The sequence below is a fragment of the Lepidochelys olivacea genome, assembly GCF_965140295.1.
Source record: "Lepidochelys olivacea isolate rLepOli2 genome assembly, chromosome: 7".
NCBI classification, from domain to species: domain Eukaryota; kingdom Metazoa; phylum Chordata; order Testudines; family Cheloniidae; genus Lepidochelys; species Lepidochelys olivacea.
In genome coordinates, this window is record NC_140417.1 from 119,804,319 (window position 1) to 119,825,907 (window position 21,589).

The following is a 21,589-nucleotide window of genomic DNA, read 5'->3' on the forward strand; positions in this document are numbered from 1 at the left end:
GCAGAAAATTTGTGTTGCCGTCTAAATTTTCAATACATTAAAATGTTGGTTTCAGTTCACTTTTTGAAAAATGAAAATGAATGGTTTTCATTCTTCATTTCTCCTCAACCCCCTTTTCTCTCCCTTTGGGGAAAAAAAACAAACAAAAAAAAACCTGAGAGGGCTTTTGGATGAATTGGAATTCATTTGCAAATTGGATACTATTAATTTAGGCTTAAATAGAGACTGGGAGTGGCTAAGTCATTATGCAAGGTAGCCTATTTTCCCTTGTTTTTTCCTACCCCTCCCCCGACGTTCTGGTTAAACTTGGATTTGTGCTGGAAATGGCCCACCTTGATTATCATACACGTTGTAAGGAGAGTGGTCAGTTTGGATGAGCTATTGCCAGCAGAAGTGTGAGTTTGTGTGTGTTGGGGGAGCGGGGGGTGAGAAAACCTGGATTTGTGCTGGAAATGGTCCACCTTGATTATCATGCACATTGTAAGGAGAGTGGTCACTTTGGATGAACTATTACCAGCAGAAGAGTGAGTTTGTGTGTGTATGGGGGTGGGGGGGTGAGAAAACCTGGATTTGTGCTGGAAATGCCCACCTTGATTATCATGCACATTGTAGGGAGAGTGGTCACTTTGGATAAGCTATTACCAGCAGGAGAGTGAGTTTGTGTGTGTGCGTGTTTTTTTGGGGGGGGGGGAGTGAGAAAACCTGGATTTGTGCTGGAAATGGCCCACCTTGTTTTTCATACGCATTGTAAGGAGAGTGGTCACTTTGGATGGGCTATTACCAGCAGGAGAGTGAGTTTGTGTGTGTGGTTTTTGGGGAAAAAAAAGGGGGGGGGGTGAGAAAACCTGGATTTGTGCTGGAAATGGCCCACCTTGATTATCATACACATTGTAAAGAGAATGGTCACTTTGGATGGGCTATTACCAGCAGGAGAGTGAGTTTGTGTATGGGGGGGCAGAGGGTGAGAAAACCTGGATTTGTGCTGGAAATGGCCCAACTTGATTGTCATGCACATTGTGAGGAGGGTGATCGCTTTGGATGGGCTATTGCCAGCAGGGGAGTGGGGTGGGAGGAGGTGTTGTTTCCTGGTCTCTGTGTGTGTGGTGTCTTCTGCAGTTTCCACAGTGTGCATCCGATGGAGTGGGCTGTAGCTCACGAAGGCTTGTGCTCAGATGGATTGGTTGGTCGCTGGGGTGCCACAAGTACTCCTTTTCACTTTGCTATTGTTCGTCTGTATAATCTCTGTCTGGTTCTGTGATTGTTTCTGTCTGCTGTATAAATAATTTTGCTGGGTGTAAACTAATTAAGGTGGCAGGATATAATTGGTTATATAATCATGTTACAATATGTTAGGATTGGTTAGCTAAATTTCAGGAAAATGATTGGTTAAGGTATAGCTAAGTAGAACTCAAGTTTTACTATGTAGTCTGCAGTCAGTCAGGAAGTGAGTGGGTGGGAGTGGGAGTGGGGAAATGGGAACAGGGAATGGGGTAAGGAAATTGGAATCATGTTTTGCTAAGGGCAGGAATGGGAACAGGGACACAGGTGTAAGGCTCTGGTGTCAGAGCTGGGAAGGGGGACACTAAGGAAGGAAACTGGAATCATGCTTGCTGGAAGTTCACCCCAATAAACATTGAATTGTTTGCACCTTTGAACTTTGGGTATTGTTGCTCTCTGTTCATGCGAGAAGGACCAGGGAAGTAAGTGGGTGAAGGAATAAGCCCTCTAACAGCAAGGATAGGTTCCTCAATTAGTGTTTTTGTTGTGTGGTTGCTGTTGAGTATTTGCTTCAGGTTAAGGGGCTGTCTATAAGTGAGGAGTGGCTTGTTTCCCCAAGATCAGGCCAGTCCTCACTTATAGACAGCCCCCCCAACACCCCACATGTCAGGTATGCCTACACTAGAATTCATGAGCATTAACCAAATAAGTCAGTCACGATCAGTAAAAGGTGAAGTGCAGAATATGTTTAATGCTCTTTCTTGTAGGACAGAAGTTGAGAAAGATAAACATTGATCATGCTTTTCTGCAAGAGTATAGGCAATCTTAAAAATACAGTAGGTAGAAAATTGGTCTCTTGCTCACTGTTAGACTAACATGAGTAGATCCAGCTGGAGTCACTCAGTTAGCAAAGGTTTCAGAGTAACAGCCGTGTTAGTCTGTATTCGCAAAAAGAAAAGGAGTACTTGTGGCACCTTAGAGACTAGCCAGTTTATTTGAGCGTAGGCTTTCGTGGGCTACGGCTCACTTCGTCGGATGCGTGCTGTGGAGGCTGAGGAGGACATTGTATACACAGAGACCATGGGGCAGTGCCTCCTCCCACCCCACTCTCCTGCTGGTGGTGGCTTGTCTGGAGTGATTGCTCTCCTTGCAATGTGTATGATGATCAAGTTGGGCCATTTCCAGCTTTCAGTTAGCAAAGCACTTAAGGGTGGTGTCAAGGTTCCTCCCCCACTCTGAACTCTAGGGTACAGATGTGGGGACCTGCATGAAAAACCTCCTAAGCTTATCTTTACCAGCTTAGGTCAAAACTTCCCCAAGGTACAAAATATTACCCCTTGGACAGGCCGCTACCACCACCAAACTAATACTGGTTACTGGGGAAGAGCTGTTTGGACGCGTCCTTCCCCCCAAAATACTTCCCAAAACCTTGCACCCCACTTCCTGGACAAGGTTTGGTAAAAAGCCTCACCAATTTGCCTAGGTGACTACAGACCCAGACCCTTGGATCTTAAGAACAATGAACAATCCTCCCAACACTTGCACCCCCCCCCTTTCCTGGGAAATGTTGGATAAAAAGCCTCACCAATTTGCATAGGTGACCACAAACCCAAACCCTTGGATCTGAGAACAATGAAAAAGCATTCAGTGTTTTACAAGAAGACTTTTAATAAAAAATAGAAGTAAATAGAAATAAAGAAATCCCCCCTGTAAAATCAGGATGGTATATATCTTACAGGGTAATTAGATTCAAAAACATAGAGAACCCCTCTAGGCAAAACCTTAAGTTACAAAAAAGATACACAGACAGAAATAGTTATTCTATTCAGCACAATTCTTTTCTCAGCCATTTAAAGAAATCATAATCTAACACATACCTAGCTAGATTACTTACTAAAAGTTCTAAGACTCCATTCCTGTTCTGTCCCCGGCCAAGACGACTACAGACAGACCCTTTGTTCCTCTCCCTCCTCCCAGCTTTTGAAAGTATCTTGTCTCCTCATTGGTCATTTTGGTCAGGTGCCAGCGAGGTTACCTTTAGCTTCTTAACCCTTTACAGGTGAGAGGAGCTTTCCCCTGGCCAGGAGGGATTTCAAAGGGGTTTACCCTTCCCTTTATATTTATGACAGGTGGTCTTCACAAGGATATTTACTAGTATCATTATAGCACAATAGTTATACCAGAACAATTTCCTTTGTAGAAATGGCCTCCCCCCCACAAAGTTTAGCTTATGTTCCACCCAAGGAGTTATACCTGTATAATTATACTACTATAGTTATACCAGGTGAGTTATACCTTTTGTTCCCCCCGCCCCCCCGCTCTCCTGCTGGTGGTGGCTCGTCTTAAGTGATCACTCTCCTTACAGTGTGTATGATAACACCCATTTTCTCATGTTCTGTGTGTATATAAATCTCCTCACTGTATTTTCCACTGAATGCATCCGATGAAGTGAGCTGTAGCTCACGAAAGCTTATGCTCAAAGAAATTGGTTAGTCTCTAAGGTGCCACAAGTACTCCTTTTCTTTTTGCGAATACAGACTAACACGGCTGTTATTCTGAAACCTGTCAAAATGAAACAGACAAACAAACTAAACCATTTCAAAATTGAACTCATATTTGTTTTGTTTCATAGAAAAACTGGACATTTCCATGGAAAATTTCAAAGAAAACAGAAATATTTGATTTTTGTTGTTGTTGAGGAAATACCGTTTTTCAACCAACTTTACCTTGCAGTCAACAGCAGAGCTCAAGCCCAGATTTTTGGATCCATTACCAGCTACAGCATGGATTTATTGAGGGACTGTAGGCCACCTCTCTGTGGCTCAGCTGGTCCATCACTAAAACGAGCATAATGCTTAATGTACTGTTATGAGGCCCATTTAGTTAACGTTTGTAAAGCTCGTGGAATCCCCATTTCAAAGGCCCTGTAGAAGTGGAATTGCTGTTGCATTACTACCCTGGCTATTCAGGAACCATAAGCAACCCTTGTTTCAGAACAGTTTAGAATAGTGCAGCAAATGTTGTGTGCTCTAAGTACATAACTATAATTCCATCTGTCCTCGCTCCACATCCAGGGATTCAACTCAGTCTCTACTTTCTCTCCATGCAAAGGAATATTTGGAAAGCTCATTAAATCCAACAGGTTTTTTAGTTTGGCACAAAGCATTCCAAATCGGATCCACTGCACTTTAGAATACAGTCATCTAAAGATGCTCCCTTGCCTGTGTGTTTAATTCCCTTCATTTGTTGGAACATTTTCTGATTGCAAATAGAACATGGCTGATACGCTAAGGCTCAGTGATCCAGCTACTAACCGAGTCCAAGACAGAGCAGGGTGTCCCTGAAAAGCTTTGGAGTGGGAACATCATTTAATAAATTAGTGCAGTGGTATAGGAATAAAAATAAAGCTTAAATTGTCCAAAGAGGGGATGCCAGCATGCCACTTGGCACAGATGGAATGTATAGGATAAGTTGCAAGATGAGCCCATATGCTTATGGGTAAAGCGTTGTACTTTATTAATTAAGGAAGGATGGCTTGCCACATTCCCTGGTGCAGAATATCACAGAGAATCAGCCTGGGACAATGTCAAACCAGCTGGAAATTAATTCACACATCAATTTATGCATTTCAGAGCGAGGCAATATGAAGTCAGATTTGTGACTCGTCTCTTCTGGTGGCTGTTTCTCTGAGCTTCAGCCACTAACCCTAAAAGAACAATAGATTATTTCATTGTTTAAACCTTTAATCAGCAACCAAGTGAAAGAGAGAGAATAAACTACTCTGCTCCAAGATGTGCCAGAAAGTGTAAATGCATCAATGTGTCTCCTTGCCCCAAATCACGCTCAATTACCAGTTTATGCCAAGTTAAGAGTGAGACACTCATTTGTCCTGACAGCCTTAAGAGGAAAGGCAAAGGAGCCATAAACAAACAAAAAGTATTCTGGCAGTGAAGAGGGTACAGCAGAGACAGGGTCTCTTCTTAGAAACAGCTAATCAGTGCAGCAGTGATGGGTAAGAGTAAATATTACTGGGGGGAGGGGTTGCAGAGCATCACACATCCTACAGCAAGAAGGTTGATCAATCAAGGCAGGAGACAAACCCCCAAATATCGGTGATGGACATGGGATGGAAACATGCACAGCCTGGCTTAAGCCATCTCTTCCTGAGATGGACAATGATAGGAGCAAGGAGCTTGCTGAAGGAGAGATGCAAGGCATAGAATCATAGACTATCAGGGTTGGAAGGGACCTCAGGAGGTCATCTGGTCCAATGCCCCGCTCAAAGCAGGACCAATCTCAACTAAATCATCCCAGCCAGGGCTTTGTCAAGCTGGACCTTAAAAACCTCAAAGGATGGAGATTCCACCACCTCCCTAGGTAACCCATCCAGTGCTTCACCACCCTCCCAGTGAAACAGTGTTCCCTAATATCCAACCTAGACCTCCCCCACTGCAACTTGAGACCATTACTCCTTGTTCTGTCATCTGCCACCACTGAGAACAGCCTAACTCCATCCTCTTTGGAACCCCCCTTCAGGTAATTGAAGGCTGCTATCAAATCCCCCCTCACTCTTCTCTTCTGCAGACTAAATAACCCCAGTTCCCTCAGCCTCTCCTCGTAAGTCATGTGCTCCAGCCCCCTAATCATTTTCATGACTCTCCACTGGACTCTCTCCAGTTTGTCCACATCCCTTCTGCAGTGGGGGGGGGACCAAAACTGGACGCAGTACGTAAGTGCACCTGTGTACGTAGTTGCGGTGCAAGCAAGCGGTGAAAAAGACATTGGTTCAGGCTGTGTGGGAGGCCAGCAGTAGGCAGACCACCATGCACGGGGATCTGAGATCAAAGACACACTCCTCAGTTCTGCATGGCTGGCAGAGGCCAGCATTCTTTGGAGGCAAGCAGCTGCTTGGACAGAGAGCAGAGGGAAATCACCTGTCAGCATTCAGTAGTAACCTCACCTGCGAGCTCGTTCAGGAGAAGTGTTACTAGGCCTACAAGCGAGCTTCATCCAGTGTGCCTCAAGCCAAGAGGGAGGACATTGCCCTACAGCCTGGGTAGGTGCAAGGAGAGTAATAGATGACACACACAGGATTTGTGGGGCTGCAGAGCACCCTGGTGGAGAGAGCAGCAGACTGGGTGTATATCTACACTGCAATTAGACACCCGCCACTGGCCCGTGCCAGCTGACTCAGGGTTGTTTAATTGTGGAGTAGATTTTGGGCTCAGGCTGCAGCCTGAGCTCTGGGACCCTCGAATCCAGACTCTAGCCTGAGCACGAATGTCTACACTGCAGTTAAACAGCCCCTTGGCCCAAACCCAGCTAGCATGGCCAGATGTGGGTTTTTAATTACAGTGTAGACTGTCCAGTCTATCTAGGAGCTTACATGCCCCTCCTTAATGTAGGATCTCACAAGCATTAACCAATTTTATCAACACAACACCCATGTGAAGTATTATCCCAGTCACACACAAATGGGGAATGGAAGCACAGCAAAGATGAAAGGTCCATTAAAGTCTAGGGGAGTTTTTCCTTGCCCAAGGTCATACAAGGAGTCTGCAGTTAAGCTAAGAGTTGAACCCAGGTCTGCTGGAATCCTAGGCTAGTACCCTATCCACTAAGCCATCCTCCCAACCTGAGCAGGCCCATGGCCTATGTGCTATGAGTTGGGGAGCTCAATGCCATGATTACAGCTTATCTAAACTGCCTACAAGCCTAGGCCATGAACCTTGTCAGAAGCAGGTCTTTGGTTCCATGCTACAGATTTCCTTAAACTCAGTTACATGCATTCAGCTTCACCTCTGAACATAACCCAAGCCATACAGGGCACATGTTTGCCTAGTGCCTATAAACCCATGGCTCATTATCTCCTACCCATACTACAGCTTCTATGGTATAATTAAATAGCTCTGATGATCCACCATCTGCTAATCCAATTACTGCTGTACAATCATGCGGGCACAATAGCAAAAGCCACTGGCTTCCCCACCTTGTTCTAAATAACAACCTGCTAAGGGGAATAATTGAAGGAAACTCATCTAACCTAAATTACTTAAAGGAACCTGCAGTGTAGCTAATAGGATACTCCTTCCTCGTCTTAAATTCTCATGTAGTTTCATGCAGGCTACACTTAACAGTGGAAGGATTAAACTAAGCTCATTCTATAGAGGAGGCTCTGGGGAATAGCAAGGGAATGAAAGGACGGGAGTTTCAATTTCTTCTCTTGGTGAGAATGAATTCTGCCACATATCGCTTCTGATGAATCGTCATTTTAGAGAGTTTGTTAATTTCCAACAGGCAGAATTCATAAAGAAGGATCTCCTTATCTTTCACGGCCGTTACTGAATGACACAAATGGATTGCATCTAAATGAGTTTAGGGACATTTTGTCTGTTTGGCCCTGATAAGAAACTGCTTACTACACAGCATGGGTCCAACTCGGTCTGTTAAATAGAAGAACTGTTGTCTAACTTAGTGATGGGCAAACTTCAGTGAGTTCAGAAAAGCTAATCAAAATCTATCTGAACCTTCTTGGTCTAGAAATCTCGTATGGGAAATGTCTCTTGTGATATTCTGGCCACTTCCTAGTTATAGTCAAACTGGAAACATCGCAAGAAGAGTCATGGCTTGTGGTTATGACTGAGGCTCTGATTTCAACCTAAAATCACCTCTGGGGTATTTATATGTTCTGATTATTAAGGGCTGATTCTCCATTACCACCAGTGCAAAATGAGTGTAACAAAGCTATCGGGCCAGAACTTCTGCAAGGAAAAGAATTGCCAGGAGAACACTGAAAAGGGAATTTGTTTACAAAACTAAGCACATGTTCTGGGATGGGGTTGGTGGGGGTAATGTTTGCCCAGTTCCAGTAAAAAGTAAGCCAAGATTTCCAAAAAATAGGAGCCTACAGTTAGAACTCTAAATCCTTATTTTATGTTGGATGTTCAAAAGTTCTCGGTAGCGGCCTAGCTCTGCTCCGATTGAAGTTGAAGGGAGTTTTACCAGTTGGAGCAACACTGCGCACTTATGAAAATTCCACTCCTAAAACAAATGAAAAGAACTGAGAATCCAGGAACTCCCCTGGAAGTCAACTGGAAGCTACAGGGTGTTCACCGCTTGTGAAAATCGGCCCACTTGGGGCTTGTCAACACTGCATTACTCTGCACTAGAGAGGTTAAATTCTAGTGCTCGCCAGCATGTTGCACACTGACTGGCTCATGTGGACCTTGCTGGCATACATTAAAAGTTCCCCGGTGCGTGTTAATGGAGAACTGTTTGAAATGGGACCACATTAATATGCACTAGAGAACTTTTAATGTGTGCCAGCAAGGTCTACATGGGCCAGCTAGTGCACAACACACTACTGTGCACTAAAATCTACTCCCTTCTAGTGCAAAGGCACCATGCAGACAAGCCCTTATTTAGGAGCCTAAATGGGCATTTTGGAGACTCTCTTTAGACTCCATTTTTGAAAATCTTGGCCATAAACCTACCACACAATGACACGTATGAGAAACACACCAAAGCCAGTGCTCTGGGCCCGGTCTCCATGGGGCCAGCTGGCCTGTGTGTTTCTAAACTGCATCACGTCTCCTGCTCAGAATGCACACTCCCAGGTAGCAGCTGACATGCGTCCCCCTTTGCCCGTGCAGACCTCAACGAGGTCATCCATCAAACAAGAGTAGTGGGACATGCTTGGACCACTTGGACTCAGAAACAGAGCAATTAACAGAGTGCAGCACAAAGTAAAATAAAGCGAAATCAGGCAAAACAAGGAATACGCCTAGATCTTGCCACCCAATGGAAGGTGTGGACTGTGCTGCTATAGACACTCCAGCAGAACGGCCTTTGCTTTGCTCCGTCAAGCTCTGATGATCTCCATCTGCCTGAGGCAGAGGCATTAATCAATGTATTAATTAAGGAGGGTCGGCTCTCCGTGCCTCCTACTACAAAATATCACCAAAGATCATCCTGGGACAGTAACTGACACACTGGAAATTAATTTGTGCTTGAGTTTGTGTGCGTCGGAGAGAGGCCAAGTGGAGTCAAACACTGCAGGGAATGGGGGGAAAGGGCCTCAGCCCAGCAGGTGCAATTTTCAGGCTCCAGGCTCTAAATTTTGGGCCCTGATGATGCCAGTGTGATCCGACGTGGAGGGGACCCTCCACAGCCAAATCGTTGTCTCTCATGTAGAAGCTGCCTCCATGCCAATATTTACCGCTGACCCAGCACTCTGTGGTCTACAGAGCTACCCAGGGAAAAGGATTGGCGGGGGAAGGGGCATAGATCAGCCTCCCACTGCTCCCGCATGGCTCAGGGCAGAAGGGCTCCCTCTAGGGCAGTGAGCTGCCCCTCCCCGTGCAGCAGCTGCAGACAGGAGAATCCCTGGCCCATGCAGCTATTGGGCCTGCACTGCCCAATCTCTCCCAAGGAGAACCCCTTGGAGATTTCCTCCCCAGGGTCTTCCCACAGGACGGGCTCATCAGGCCCTCTGTTTTCAGACACATGGGTGTCCACACAGAGAGGATCTTCTATGGGTGAGCAGAGTTACTCCAGGTTACCACAGGGGCGAATAGAGCAGAACCTGGCCCCAGGAGCATGAAGGCCTGTAACAGATATGAGAACGTAATGCATTTCTGGGGCCACAATTCTTAGCCAGGGCAGAACCTGGGTCATTCAACGGAAGGCAGCAAATTTAAAACCAATAAAAGGAAATATTTCCCACCCCCACCCACCACACCACAGACTATCAACCTGTGGAACTCAATGCCACAATATACCTCAACCAAGAGTTTAGCCGAATTATAAACCAAGGATTGGATGTCTATATGGATGAGAAGATCCAGAGTTACGTTAGTATGGATTTAATAGAAAGGATATAAACGCTCATGCTTCAAGAAATAAGTGAGGATTTAGGAAGAAAATTTCCTTATGGGGAAGTTAGTCCAAAATCTCCCACTTCAGGTTTTATTGCATCTTCCTCTGAAGTAGCTGGTACTAGCCATTTTTGGAGACAGGATATTGGAGGAAATGGACCACAGAGCTGATACCATATTGCCATCCCTATGTTCCTTTTAGGAATTACATATGATTTGTACCATGGAGACTTATTTAAATGTATTTCCCCTAGCAATCACACTTGTTTCTTGTGGCCATTCTGCTTTCTTTGGTAAAACATCTTTAAAACAAAAAACCTATAACACTTCCAACGGTGTGGAGTACATGAGACCTTGTGAAAAAAAAGTTCTAAATGGGATTTAAAACACACAATATTTATCCCAGAGACCTCGCATAATGCATTTAAGAAGAACATCATAAAACTACATATTCATGCAACGAAAACCTTTGAGTACTTTTTCAGTGCATCAGCTGCTACTCAGAGCTTGAACTGTTAGTGACTAACTCACATACCAAATTCCTTTTATTCTTAGGTTCTTATGTTCCTTTTATAAATGGAAGCTGCTATTCATCTGAGGGGATAAAAATGCACCAGAAACCAGCAAACATCTTTTATTTTGGCCCCTTCATAAACTGCAAACAACTTTGGTGTATTATCCAACCAATGTTGTTGAGTTGTTGTGGATTGGTAGCTGGTTTTTGGTTTGTTTTGGCGGGAGGGAGGAAGGTTTTTTTGTTTGTTTTTGTCTGTTTTTTTCCAGGCTTCCCAGATGAAACTATTTCTGTCAAGATTCTGCCCTGGGCCAAATTGGTTACAAAACCCTGGACCACATTTGCAAAATGGGAAATGTAGCAAAGACATAATCTTAACTGAAACTGACAACTTGACGTTCATGTCCAAGCGGTCTCTCCATAGCAGCCCCTGGATGGTTTCTCAGGCACAAAAAGTGAAGTTGTTTCCTTTTCAGAGAAGCATGGAGTTCTCTTGGGTTATCTCCTGCTGCTCTCCCTCAACTGCTGATTCATCATTACAGCAGTCACATGCCCTGACAGTCTAGACCCTACGTAAACAGGGGGCAGCCCCTCAGCTTGAGTAAACTGGCATAGCTGCATTGATGGAGCTATGCTGATTTACACCGTCTAGAGGATCTGCCCCAGGGCTTCTGCCACATCCCAAGCTTTTCTGGAAAGGGTGTCTCTCTTTCAGTGTTTGGCTATATAGCGGATTATTAATGAGGGCACGCCTCCCATCAACAAACGCAGATGTCCACCATTTCCCAGCATGCTCGCATCGGACTCAGTAATATCAATGTTTGTAATCCTATCACGCTTTACCAAGAACAACCCTTACAAGTTGGGAGGAGTGGGGGCGGGGGGAAGCAGGAGGAGGAAAATGTCAAGTCTGTGAAAAAATGTGTATGGCCAAAAGGAAAATATAAAATAAATCTTCCTCCAAGGTTACCCCAAATATGCCAGGCACCATCATAAACATCTGATCAAAATAATGCAAGAGTATTGGTTATGCTGTCTATACTGTATATCATATAAACCAGAGACTGGGAGGCAATGTTTGCCCTGTGCTGACTATGGCAGAGCAAGAGAATTAGGAGTCTGAATACGTTGGTTTGATTCCCGCCTCCGCCACTGACATACAAGACAACTTTAGACAAGTCTGTTTGGGCCAGATTCTCTGAGACACTAAGTCAAATAAGCTCTGAAAATCAGGCCCCAACTCTCAGTGACTCAGTTTTCCCACCTTTAAAATGGGAAGAATAATTCGAAAGCTTTCTGCTGTGAGGTTTAATTCATTCCTGTGTCCTTAGAAGTAATCATAGGAACAGAGAAATGTAGGACTGGAAGGGACCCCAAGAGGTCATCTAGTCCAACCCTCCTCCCCATGCTGAAGCAGGATTAAGTATACCTAGACCATCCCTCTCAGTACATGCCAGGTGCTGTTAAGGAAACACTGCAATAAATGCAGGTAGAGTTAAAAATATCTCCCCAAACCCAGAGCTACCTTTGCAGAAACTAAGGACAACTTAGGCTAAAAATTTCACATTAGGGCTCTAGTGGGTTGAACCCAGCACTTCAGGTTTATGATAGCACCCGTCCTGTGATGGAAACACAGCCATACTATGCATAAATGCAGTGATGGAATTATTCCATTTATCATGTAGCATGAGGACAAAGTTATTTTAACCCAGAAATTTCTAATGCAGGATTATTTAGTAGTCAATTGACATTTATAAAACTATGTTTTCTTAACGCTAGAATTGGCTGTAAAAACTCAAGTGATGTTTTCCCAGCACTATATAACGACACCATCTGGTAGTTAGCGATTAGTGGGTTTGTAAGAGACACACAATTTTGAAATGATCATTTTATTGCCGGCTAACGTATCAGGCATGCCAAGAAAAGCTCACCTTTGGTATGTTCAATAGGCCCTCCTTGGACAATAAAACTGACACATTCCCAGGGCTGTCCTCCTTGGAGCTGGGACATTTCCAAGCCCCTTTGGACACTACAGAGAGAACTGAGAAGTGATCCACCAACATTTGCTTATTTCTAGATCCGAACCAAGATCATAAATTTTAGAAGCATTCAGGTAATGCTCCCCCGCCCCCCAGTTATCTTCCTCATTCACACTACTCAGTCAGTATTTTCCTGATGGACTCGGGCTACAAGCTCAAAAATACAGCAAAAAGGGCCCTTGCCACTATTCCTGCCTCAGCACAAGCAAAACAAGGACTGAAAATCTCACAATAAAGCCAGTTCTCATGAGACCATCTGACAAGCATCCACACTCTTGGGCGTTTGTCTCAAACAACCGTGAACTCCCAATCTCGGGAACCTCTGCACAGCCTCTGGCCAACCACAGTTCCCTTCTTCTCACCCCAGAGGCCATGTTAACACCACAATGAGCTGGCCTGTGTATTTGTGCACTGCTTCCCTCTGCTGGATGGGCTCAGAGCTGCTCATCTGTGTGTCACAGACCCTACACTGCCCAGAGATTCTCCTTTAGCTCAAGCGGCAGGGGCCAGTTTCACCCCTGCTGCGGAGTTAAAAATGACTGTGGGGTGGGGTGAGTGAGTGACAACCACAAAGTTCCAAGGTGGCTCGAGATTTATTTCAATGCCACAGAAAGAAGAGAAAGTAAAATCCGACGGAGGGAGAATGAGCAAAACAGCTGGTGCCTTTAGCACCATTTGTTATAAATTCAATACCGTTTCCCCTACTGCTTGTTAAAAACAAAGCGAAATCTAAGATAAGCGAGATCTGAAATGTTGCTCTTCGAAAAGAGAAGCGTGTCCTATTTTCCTCCTCTCCCCATCCCTCCCCCCTCTTCCCTGCTGGCCTTTTCCATTCAGTTCCTTTGTCATGAGTGTACACTTCAGTGTCCTTTACAGACTGGGCGTGTTCCACCTTCTCAGTGCTTCAAATCTCCCTGTATCCATCGGAAATGCTGCACATGCTAAATCCAGTCCCCCCCACCATCCCCCCGGAGCCTCTTCCGGTAGTTCCTGGCTCCAATTTGACAGTTTCACCCAAATTATTTGATGGCATCTCTTAAGACCGCAGAACAGAGGGAGGGTGGCAAATGACTAAATATGACAGGTGAAGGGGGGAAGGAATCCCTGCAACAGCCTCCTATTCCTTGCTGTTCCCCGAGGTGGAGAGTGGCAGAAACGAATGGGCCCACAGGTGAAGCGAACGCTGGGGCAGTGCCGAGAAAGTTTGCTACTTCAGACATAGACTGTGCCTTCCACAAAGAGTGTTTACTGCTCTGTGTGTGCTCTGAAAATATAAGCAGGCCCTCCAGGGATGGCTGGATGGGAAAACAATACGTACAACTGTTCAGCTGACCAGCCAGTAAATGCAGGATACCATAAGGAATTCCCTCTTTTAGGGACTTAAGTGCCAACAGGATGAAGGAATTTATAATCCACTGAAATGTCTCTTAACCCTTTACTGACTGATTTGTTTTTAGTCTCGCTGATGTCCCAGTATGGCCCCATTATTGTAGTGTTTGAGCACCACACCACCTTGAATGTATTTTTATCTCACAAAACCCCTCTGAGTCAGGGCAGAGCTATTGGCCCCATTGTGCAGATGGAAACAGGAGGCCCAGAGAGGCTAAGTGACTTGCCAGAGGTCACACGGGAAGGCTGTGGTCACGCACAGACTTGAAGCCAGGCCTCCCAAGTCCTAGGCTAGTGGACAACCATCGGACAATCTGGCTTCGCCACCTTTTTGGTACCAAGGCCCCAATTCAGCACAGCACTTAAGCAGGCACTTACTTTTAAGCACAGGTTTAAGTCCCATTGACTTCAAGTGCTCAGCTGACTAGGGATGGGATTACTTAGTACTGTATAAACCACATGTTTTACTGAAGAAACTATTTCCCCAATATTTTACAGTGTACAAAACATAATGTGGGAATGTTTTTTTGTATCCCTCCATCTGGAAAGGCAGGTGCCTTAGTTACCATGAATTCAACAGAACAAGGCTCAGAAGTAGCCATGAAAACTTATAAAACTGAACTCAAATAGTCTCTCTTTACCTAAAAATGGCACAGATTTAAAGGTGATTATCTTGGGCTGTTCCAGGGATAGGGCCACAATGGAATATGGGAAACTCTGCTACCCATTGCTACCAGCTCCCATTTTTAGCCCCATTGGGGTCCTGAGACATTAAAGACTTTCAAGCCATAAGGACATATGGAGGTCACATGTGGATACCTTTCCTCATGCTGAGGACCACCTTCCTTCCCAAGTTGTGCTAATCAATTCAATGAGACAACACGTATGATAAATTGCTACTACATGAGTTAGGGTATCAAAATCTAGTCCTTTATAACGCAATAGCCCAGACCTGAACTCAGCCCCAAACCTATGGGCTTGTGAAATTCTAGAGCTTGTGTTACACAGGAAGCCAATTCAGATCATCAAAATAGTCCCTTCTGGCCTTAAAATCTATCAATATGGAAACTCCTGGGCATGGCACAGGTGTAATTATTTGGGAAGATATCACACAGTAGATGGGAGAAAGATGAAACCTCTCTGGGTTAGGGTGATTTATTCTATACAACAGCAGGTTATAGTTTTGCAAATGTGCGGTGGCTCTGGACAGTTGAAAGTGTCTTGACAAAGCTGCTGAAGATTTCACCATCTGATGTAAGAGGCTTATCCAAGCCCTGTTAATAAAAGATTCTGAGGAACCCAAATTTGCAACTACTGCTAAGGACTAACTTAGGCATCTCTTTGTTGCTGTTATTTCACGTCTCCTGGAAGCTTCAAGTAACACAATCTGGTGACTTGGCTTTTTACCCGACAGTGGAACCCAAAGAGCCGCGGCTTATGTTCCTCTGAAACTTAAAAGGTCCTTTATATTCATGTTCTACCCACTGCATGTAGTAATAAAAAAACCGCACAAGCTCCCAAAGCTCCTTTCGTTTTTTCTTCTTCCGCACACACAGCTTACAAGCTCAGAACAACAATCACAGCTTGCAGCATAATAAAAAAGAACTCAAACAGCCAAGAGGAGTTATTATATTGCAGGGTTTCAATATCCCTGACCCTGGCATTACGATAAGGTGGTTCAAATCTTGCCCACTGTGCAAACAACTTAATTTGTTCTCTTGGAAAGTTTATCGTCACTGGGATTCTGCTGCCTGTGAGTGGAAAAAAGCTTTCTCGACACTCTTTCCAGTAACCAGTGACCCTCTGTATTTCTGAAAAAGGAGGAGACATCTGAAATGGGAATCCCATATAATGCACCTGCTCACGTTTTGGGGTTAGGTGCTTTTTATTGCTCCGATAAGGTTGTCACCTTTATCTATAATGCTGCCACTAATTAGGGTGGTGGACTTTACCTGGTCCTCTCTAATAAAACTCATAGTGCAGCTACACTTTTATGAAGGTGATGGCTTCCTCTTTGATGAGAGACACCCACAACTCGCTCCTATCCAGAACCAAGCCAAAAAGCAAACCCTATTCCCTCTAAACTGTCTGTACACACTCCCCGTCCCGACCTTTCTTGTCAGCCTCCAACTCCCATGGTCCTTCTGGACTACAAGTCCCAAGATCCCCTTCGGGTAGGCTGAACAAGGCCATGATGTAAAAGGACAGTACACCCTATCACAGACAGTATTTATTAAAGATGATTAAAAATTAAGATAAAAACATGTTTTGTTTTGTTTTTAATTTCAAAGTTATTTCCAATTGGCAGGGTTTCAACTGGAATGGTTTTAAAAAATTTGAAAAGCAAAATCTAACCAAAAATGTTATTGATAGGGCTGATCAAAAATTATCCCGCTGAACTGTTTTTTTATTTTAAAAAAAATGGGGTTTTCACCAAAATGAAAATCTTTCTGGAAAGTGTCTGCTTCCTACAGAAAATGTTGACTTCTGTTTGAAAAAAAACCAAGACTTTTTGGCTGAATAATTTTCAATTTTTTGGTTTTTCAACAAAAAAGTAGACCCTTTCTGTGGAAACTTTTAACAAAAATAAATGTTTTTGTTTTCATTTTTTGAAATATTCTCCACAGCAAAATAACGGTTCTCAACCACCTCTAGTTATTGAAACATTTCAGTTACTGGCTATAACCGAGAGATATCCACTATCTTGGCCAACACTGGGAATTGAACCAGTGACTCCAGAGATAAAAGCCTGAACCTCTTCATTTTAAGATTAAAAGCTAGCCTCTGCACTTGGGGGCTGTCAGAGTCACATCCTCAGGAGCGTAACCCATACACTGGCCGGTAGGTTACATAAACATCAACAGAACAGAGCAGGAGTGGAGGAGATGAAGTGGAATTTTGAAACTGAAGCAGTTAAGATATAGGCTTACGTGAAGGTTAATTCGGGCAGGGTGAAGGCAGGAGAACCCCCAGGTTGCCAAATAAATGGAGACAAGGAGCTGTTTTCAACTAGAGATCATTACATTAAATTGAAAGGGTTTCTTCCTTTGGTCCTGGGGCCAGTCTTGTTCCCAGATCAGCTTCAAAAAGCCTCTCAACAGCTTAATCCTCCCTTGATGGAAATACTAGACTCAGGGAGTAAGATGGCACCCCGTCCACCATCATCCCAAGGCAGGTAACCTTGAGAAAAAGGGATATTTTTCAAGAGAGTCTATGTGATTTAGAAGCCTAAATCTCATTTTCAAAAGTGACATAGGGCCAGATAGCATTTAGGCACCTAAAGATGCCAATATGTGCTTAGTGGATTTTTCAAAAGCTCCCAAATGCCTATCTGCATCTTTAGGCACCCAAATACCATTAAAAACTGATCCAGCTAGTTCCACTGGGAATTCAGCACCTAACCTGCATAAGTGCTTTTGAAATTCCCAATAGACACCTATCTGCATCTTTGGAAACCTAAATACAGTACCTCTGAAATGGTACTTCGGCAGCTCGGTCCCATTGATTTTCAGTGAGACTCAGGCTTTGATGTACATAATTCTCTTTTGAAACTGGGACTTAAGCTCCTAGGTCACCTAATGACAGGTTTCAGAGTAGCAGCCATGTTAGTCTGTATCCGCAAAAAGAAAAGGAGGACTAGTGGCACCTTAAAGACTAACACATTTATTTGAGCATAAGCGTTCGTGAGCTACAGCTCACTTCATTCGGATGCTCACAAAAGCTTATGCTCAAATAAATGTGTTAGTCTCTAAGGTGCCACAAGTCCTCCTTTATTTAGGTCACCTAAGTGCTTTTAAATTTTTTTACCCCTCACCACCAAACCCCTCAGCCACTTAGGGTTTGTCTACACTGCAAAGAAAAAACCCATGGCACTGAGTCTCAGAGCTAAGGTCAGCTGACTCGGGCTCCTGGGCCTCGAGCTGTGGGGCTAAAAATAGCTGTGTAGACATTTCCTCTTGGGCTGGAGCCCCAGCTCTGAAACCTGGAGATGGGGGAGTCTCCCAGAGCCCAGGCTCCCGCATGTCTACACTGATATTTTTAGCCCTGCAACCTGAACCCCATGAGCCAGAGTCAATCAACCCAGGCTCTGAGACTAGGTGACATGGGTTTTAATTTGCGGTGTAGATGTATCCTTATTCCCCAGTTATATGATGATAAAAATACATTCTAACACACAATAAAAACCTAGCATGCTCTTTAATTAGCACATTGATTCTGTTTAAAACCCCTTCCCCCCAGTCACCCAGCACACAACAGAATGGAAAGACTCAATAACAGCGTTATTCACAAGTTTCACTAGAATTGGTGTTTTTTTCATTGAAGCACCAGCTCCTGGAGTCAGGTGATTATGTGAGACTCTCAGCACTCTTTTTTTTTTAAAATAATTCTCTAACTCTCGAAGTTGTGGCTTTAAAGGCTTGAAAATGTGATCCTTCCCCCATGCTAAGGCTATGACACCAGAAGATGCATTAAAAACTCCAAACTTTTAAAAAAGAAACACCTAAGTCAATCTCAGGATTTTTAGGACCAAACTTATGAATTTTGATACCTGGGTTTGGCAGAACAGCAATAATTCTCGATCCTGGGCCCCTCAGAGCCTTCTTCAGTGTGTGATGAACACAAACATGCGATATTGTCTGCACAACACAAGAGGAGCTTGATGGACCACTCACCAGTAAAACCTGTTTGGAGTGATCCGCTCATGCATTAGCTGCCAGCGTCTTCCAAAATCCAGAGAGCTATACATCTGAAAGACAAAATGAAAGGAACAAGAGTATAAATAGCAGGAAAAGGAGAGTGATTGTTGCCCCAACAGGGATTAAAATCGTCTCCGAGCTCCCCAAGGTCACAGGATAGCTAGATTGATAATGCAGGGCTACATCGTTAACTAAGGAGTACTGCAGAAAGGGATCTGGGGTTTACAGTGGATCAAAAACTAAATATGAGTCAACAATGTAATACAGTTGCAAACAAAAGAGAACATCATTCTGGGATGTATTAGCAGGAGCATTGTTAGCAAGACACAAGTAATAATTCTTCCACTCTACGCAGCACTGACAAGGCCTCAACTGCAGTACTGTGTCCAATTCTTGGCACCACACTTCAGGAAAGTGGACAAATTGGAGAGCAACAAAAAATGACTGACAGTTTAGAAAACATGATCTATGAGGAAAGATTGAAAAAACCTGTGTGTGTTTAGTTTGGAGAAGAGAAGACTGATGGGAGACATGATAACAGTCTTCAAGTGCACAAAAGATTGTTATAAAAAGGAGTGTGATAAATTGTTCTCCTTAACCGCTGAGGACAGGACAAGAAGCAATGGGCTTAAATTGCAGCAAAGGCAATTTAGGTTAAACATTAGGAAAAATGTCCTAACTATTAGGGTAGTTAAGCCCTAGAACAAATTACCTAGGGAGGTTGCAGTTGTTGGAGGTTTCTAAAAACAGGTTAGTCAGGGATGGTCTAGCTAATACTTAGTCCTGCCTCAGTGCAGGGGACTAGACTAGATGATCTATCAAGATCCCTTCCAGTCCTATATTTCTATTAACTGCACGGCTAGAGACAAATTAAGACACTATGCCCTCTTCTCAAATTTTACCTTTGAGGTTCACAACCAGTGTTAACTTTCTTCCTCCCTTTAGTCCCCGCAACACCCTCTTCACACATCTCTGTGCTTCCTGATTTCAGCTGTCAACACACTCACTCATATTGCAATACCAAAAAGCAGGTGGTTCCCATGTTTTTTTCAGCCTACAGAAAGCATCTGAAATCTCACCCCAAAATGCCTATTCTTTAAAGATTTCCAGCTGGATTTTGCCTACTCCTCAGGGACAGGTTAGGAGCGTGAAAAGCCCATTTATTTTTGCATGGAGCAATATACTTTTTTGTTTTATATACAGCCTGAAATACTACGGTGACTGATTACATATAAATTCCTAAAATTAAATTAGATTAAAAATAGATTAGATAGCTCAACTCTGGAGGCATAGGTAGCAATGAAAGCTGAAGTCACATTGTGAGTTGTATATAGGTAGGAATTCAGTCCTTTCCTTATGTATGAAATACAACGTGTAATAGCCCCAAATTTACAACTCTTAGGGCAAGGCCTACATCTTTAGAAAAGCTAGAAGTCAATCTAGTCAGTAGTTTACGTCTTAGAGGCAGCTAACAATGGCTCCTTTTAAAATTTAAACTTGCAGTCTAATGTTTCTTTGGTTTATCACAGCTAACAAATGGCTGAGTTGTAATAAGTCCAAAGTTTCTATCTAGCTCTAGACTAAATGTCAGATGTAGGTTAGTTTTATAAACATCCTACCCACCATCACAATCTATTCCCTTTCTATACAAGTCTACAACCACCCACCATCCAATTACTTAAAACTTACAGAACACAGGCAAGCTTTACTCCAGCCTTAAATTACTCAGGTTTGTAGGAGATACATCTGATTTTAAGAACTATCTATTAGCTTTAGTGTAAAGTAGACAAGTAAGAAACAGCAGACTCTTTTGAACAGGGAGAAAATAATAAATTCTGTTTGAATAGAACACAACTATGTTGAACTTTGATTACAGAGAACGTGTGCACGGATAAGAAGTGTTAGGGAATTGTTTGTATGACAGGCGGAAGAGGGAAATATTATAGAGATGGAGAGACTATATGTTGGTAATCTCGAAATTGTAGATCCTTAATGGAAAAATTATATGGTTGGAGTTAAGGTTGTGTGTCTGAGCTCTGTTTTTGAGTAATTGGATTTGTGGACTGGAGGCAGGTCCAGCTTCATAGCGGAAGGAATTACATCCCGGTGATGGGTAGGACAGAACTGTTAGGGTGACAAGATAGCAAGTGCGAAAAATCGGGATGGGGTGGGGGGTAATAGGCACCTATATAAGAAAAAGCCCCCAAAATCAGGACTGTCCCTATAAAATTGGGACATCTGCTCACCCTAAGAATTGTTACTATGTATTGTTATATATGATTGTGACGATAAGTAATATGCAGGAGCAGCAAAAGGTCCCTAAAAGTGGGGAGGCCATCGGAGTGGGAAGAGGCGGGCGGAGCAGGTTGAGAGAAGGGGTTGAGTGGGGGCAGGGCCTGGGGTGGAGTATGGGTCGAGCACCCCCCTGGAACTCAGGAAGTTGGCACCTCTGGAGGTTTGGCAAACACATTGATTCCCTTGGAGTCTCTATTTTCCTTTTTGTCCACAAGCACTTCTTTTCTTGCACGGTCCCATCCCAGCCTGGCTACGGACAGCTCAGTGGCAATAAGCACCTCTCATTGGCACTATTCATCTGCCCTACAGTGACTCCGTCAAAGAGCTTCTTTCTGTCTATTAACCCAAGAGCCACAGACCAGCTGCTGAGTATTTTCTCGTCCTTTGAATTAGATCTCAGATTGACTGGTGGTAGAAGGATTACATTGAATTTGTAGCCTTGAGGCTGATTCAGATAAGAGATCAGAAGGATACTATTCATTTGGGGCTCTTTGGATTATTTACTTCTCTCTTTATGTTTAGGGTCCACCATGAATGTTAACCAAGAGTAAATCATTGAGA

General features: G+C 43.8%; 1 protein-coding gene across 1 annotated transcript in view; it reads right to left on the minus strand.

Moving 5' to 3' along the window:
* The window catches only part of SORCS3 (sortilin related VPS10 domain containing receptor 3), a gene marked incomplete at its 5' end in the record, with an annotated part of 489,210 nt that overhangs the window by 144,244 nt on the left and 323,377 nt on the right, over positions 1-21,589 (minus strand). The window contains one exon of the mRNA XM_084635451.1: positions 18,710-18,783. Coding sequence (XP_084491577.1) covers positions 18,710-18,783 — 74 coding nt within the window. The remainder of the gene's footprint in view (positions 1-18,709; positions 18,784-21,589) is intronic.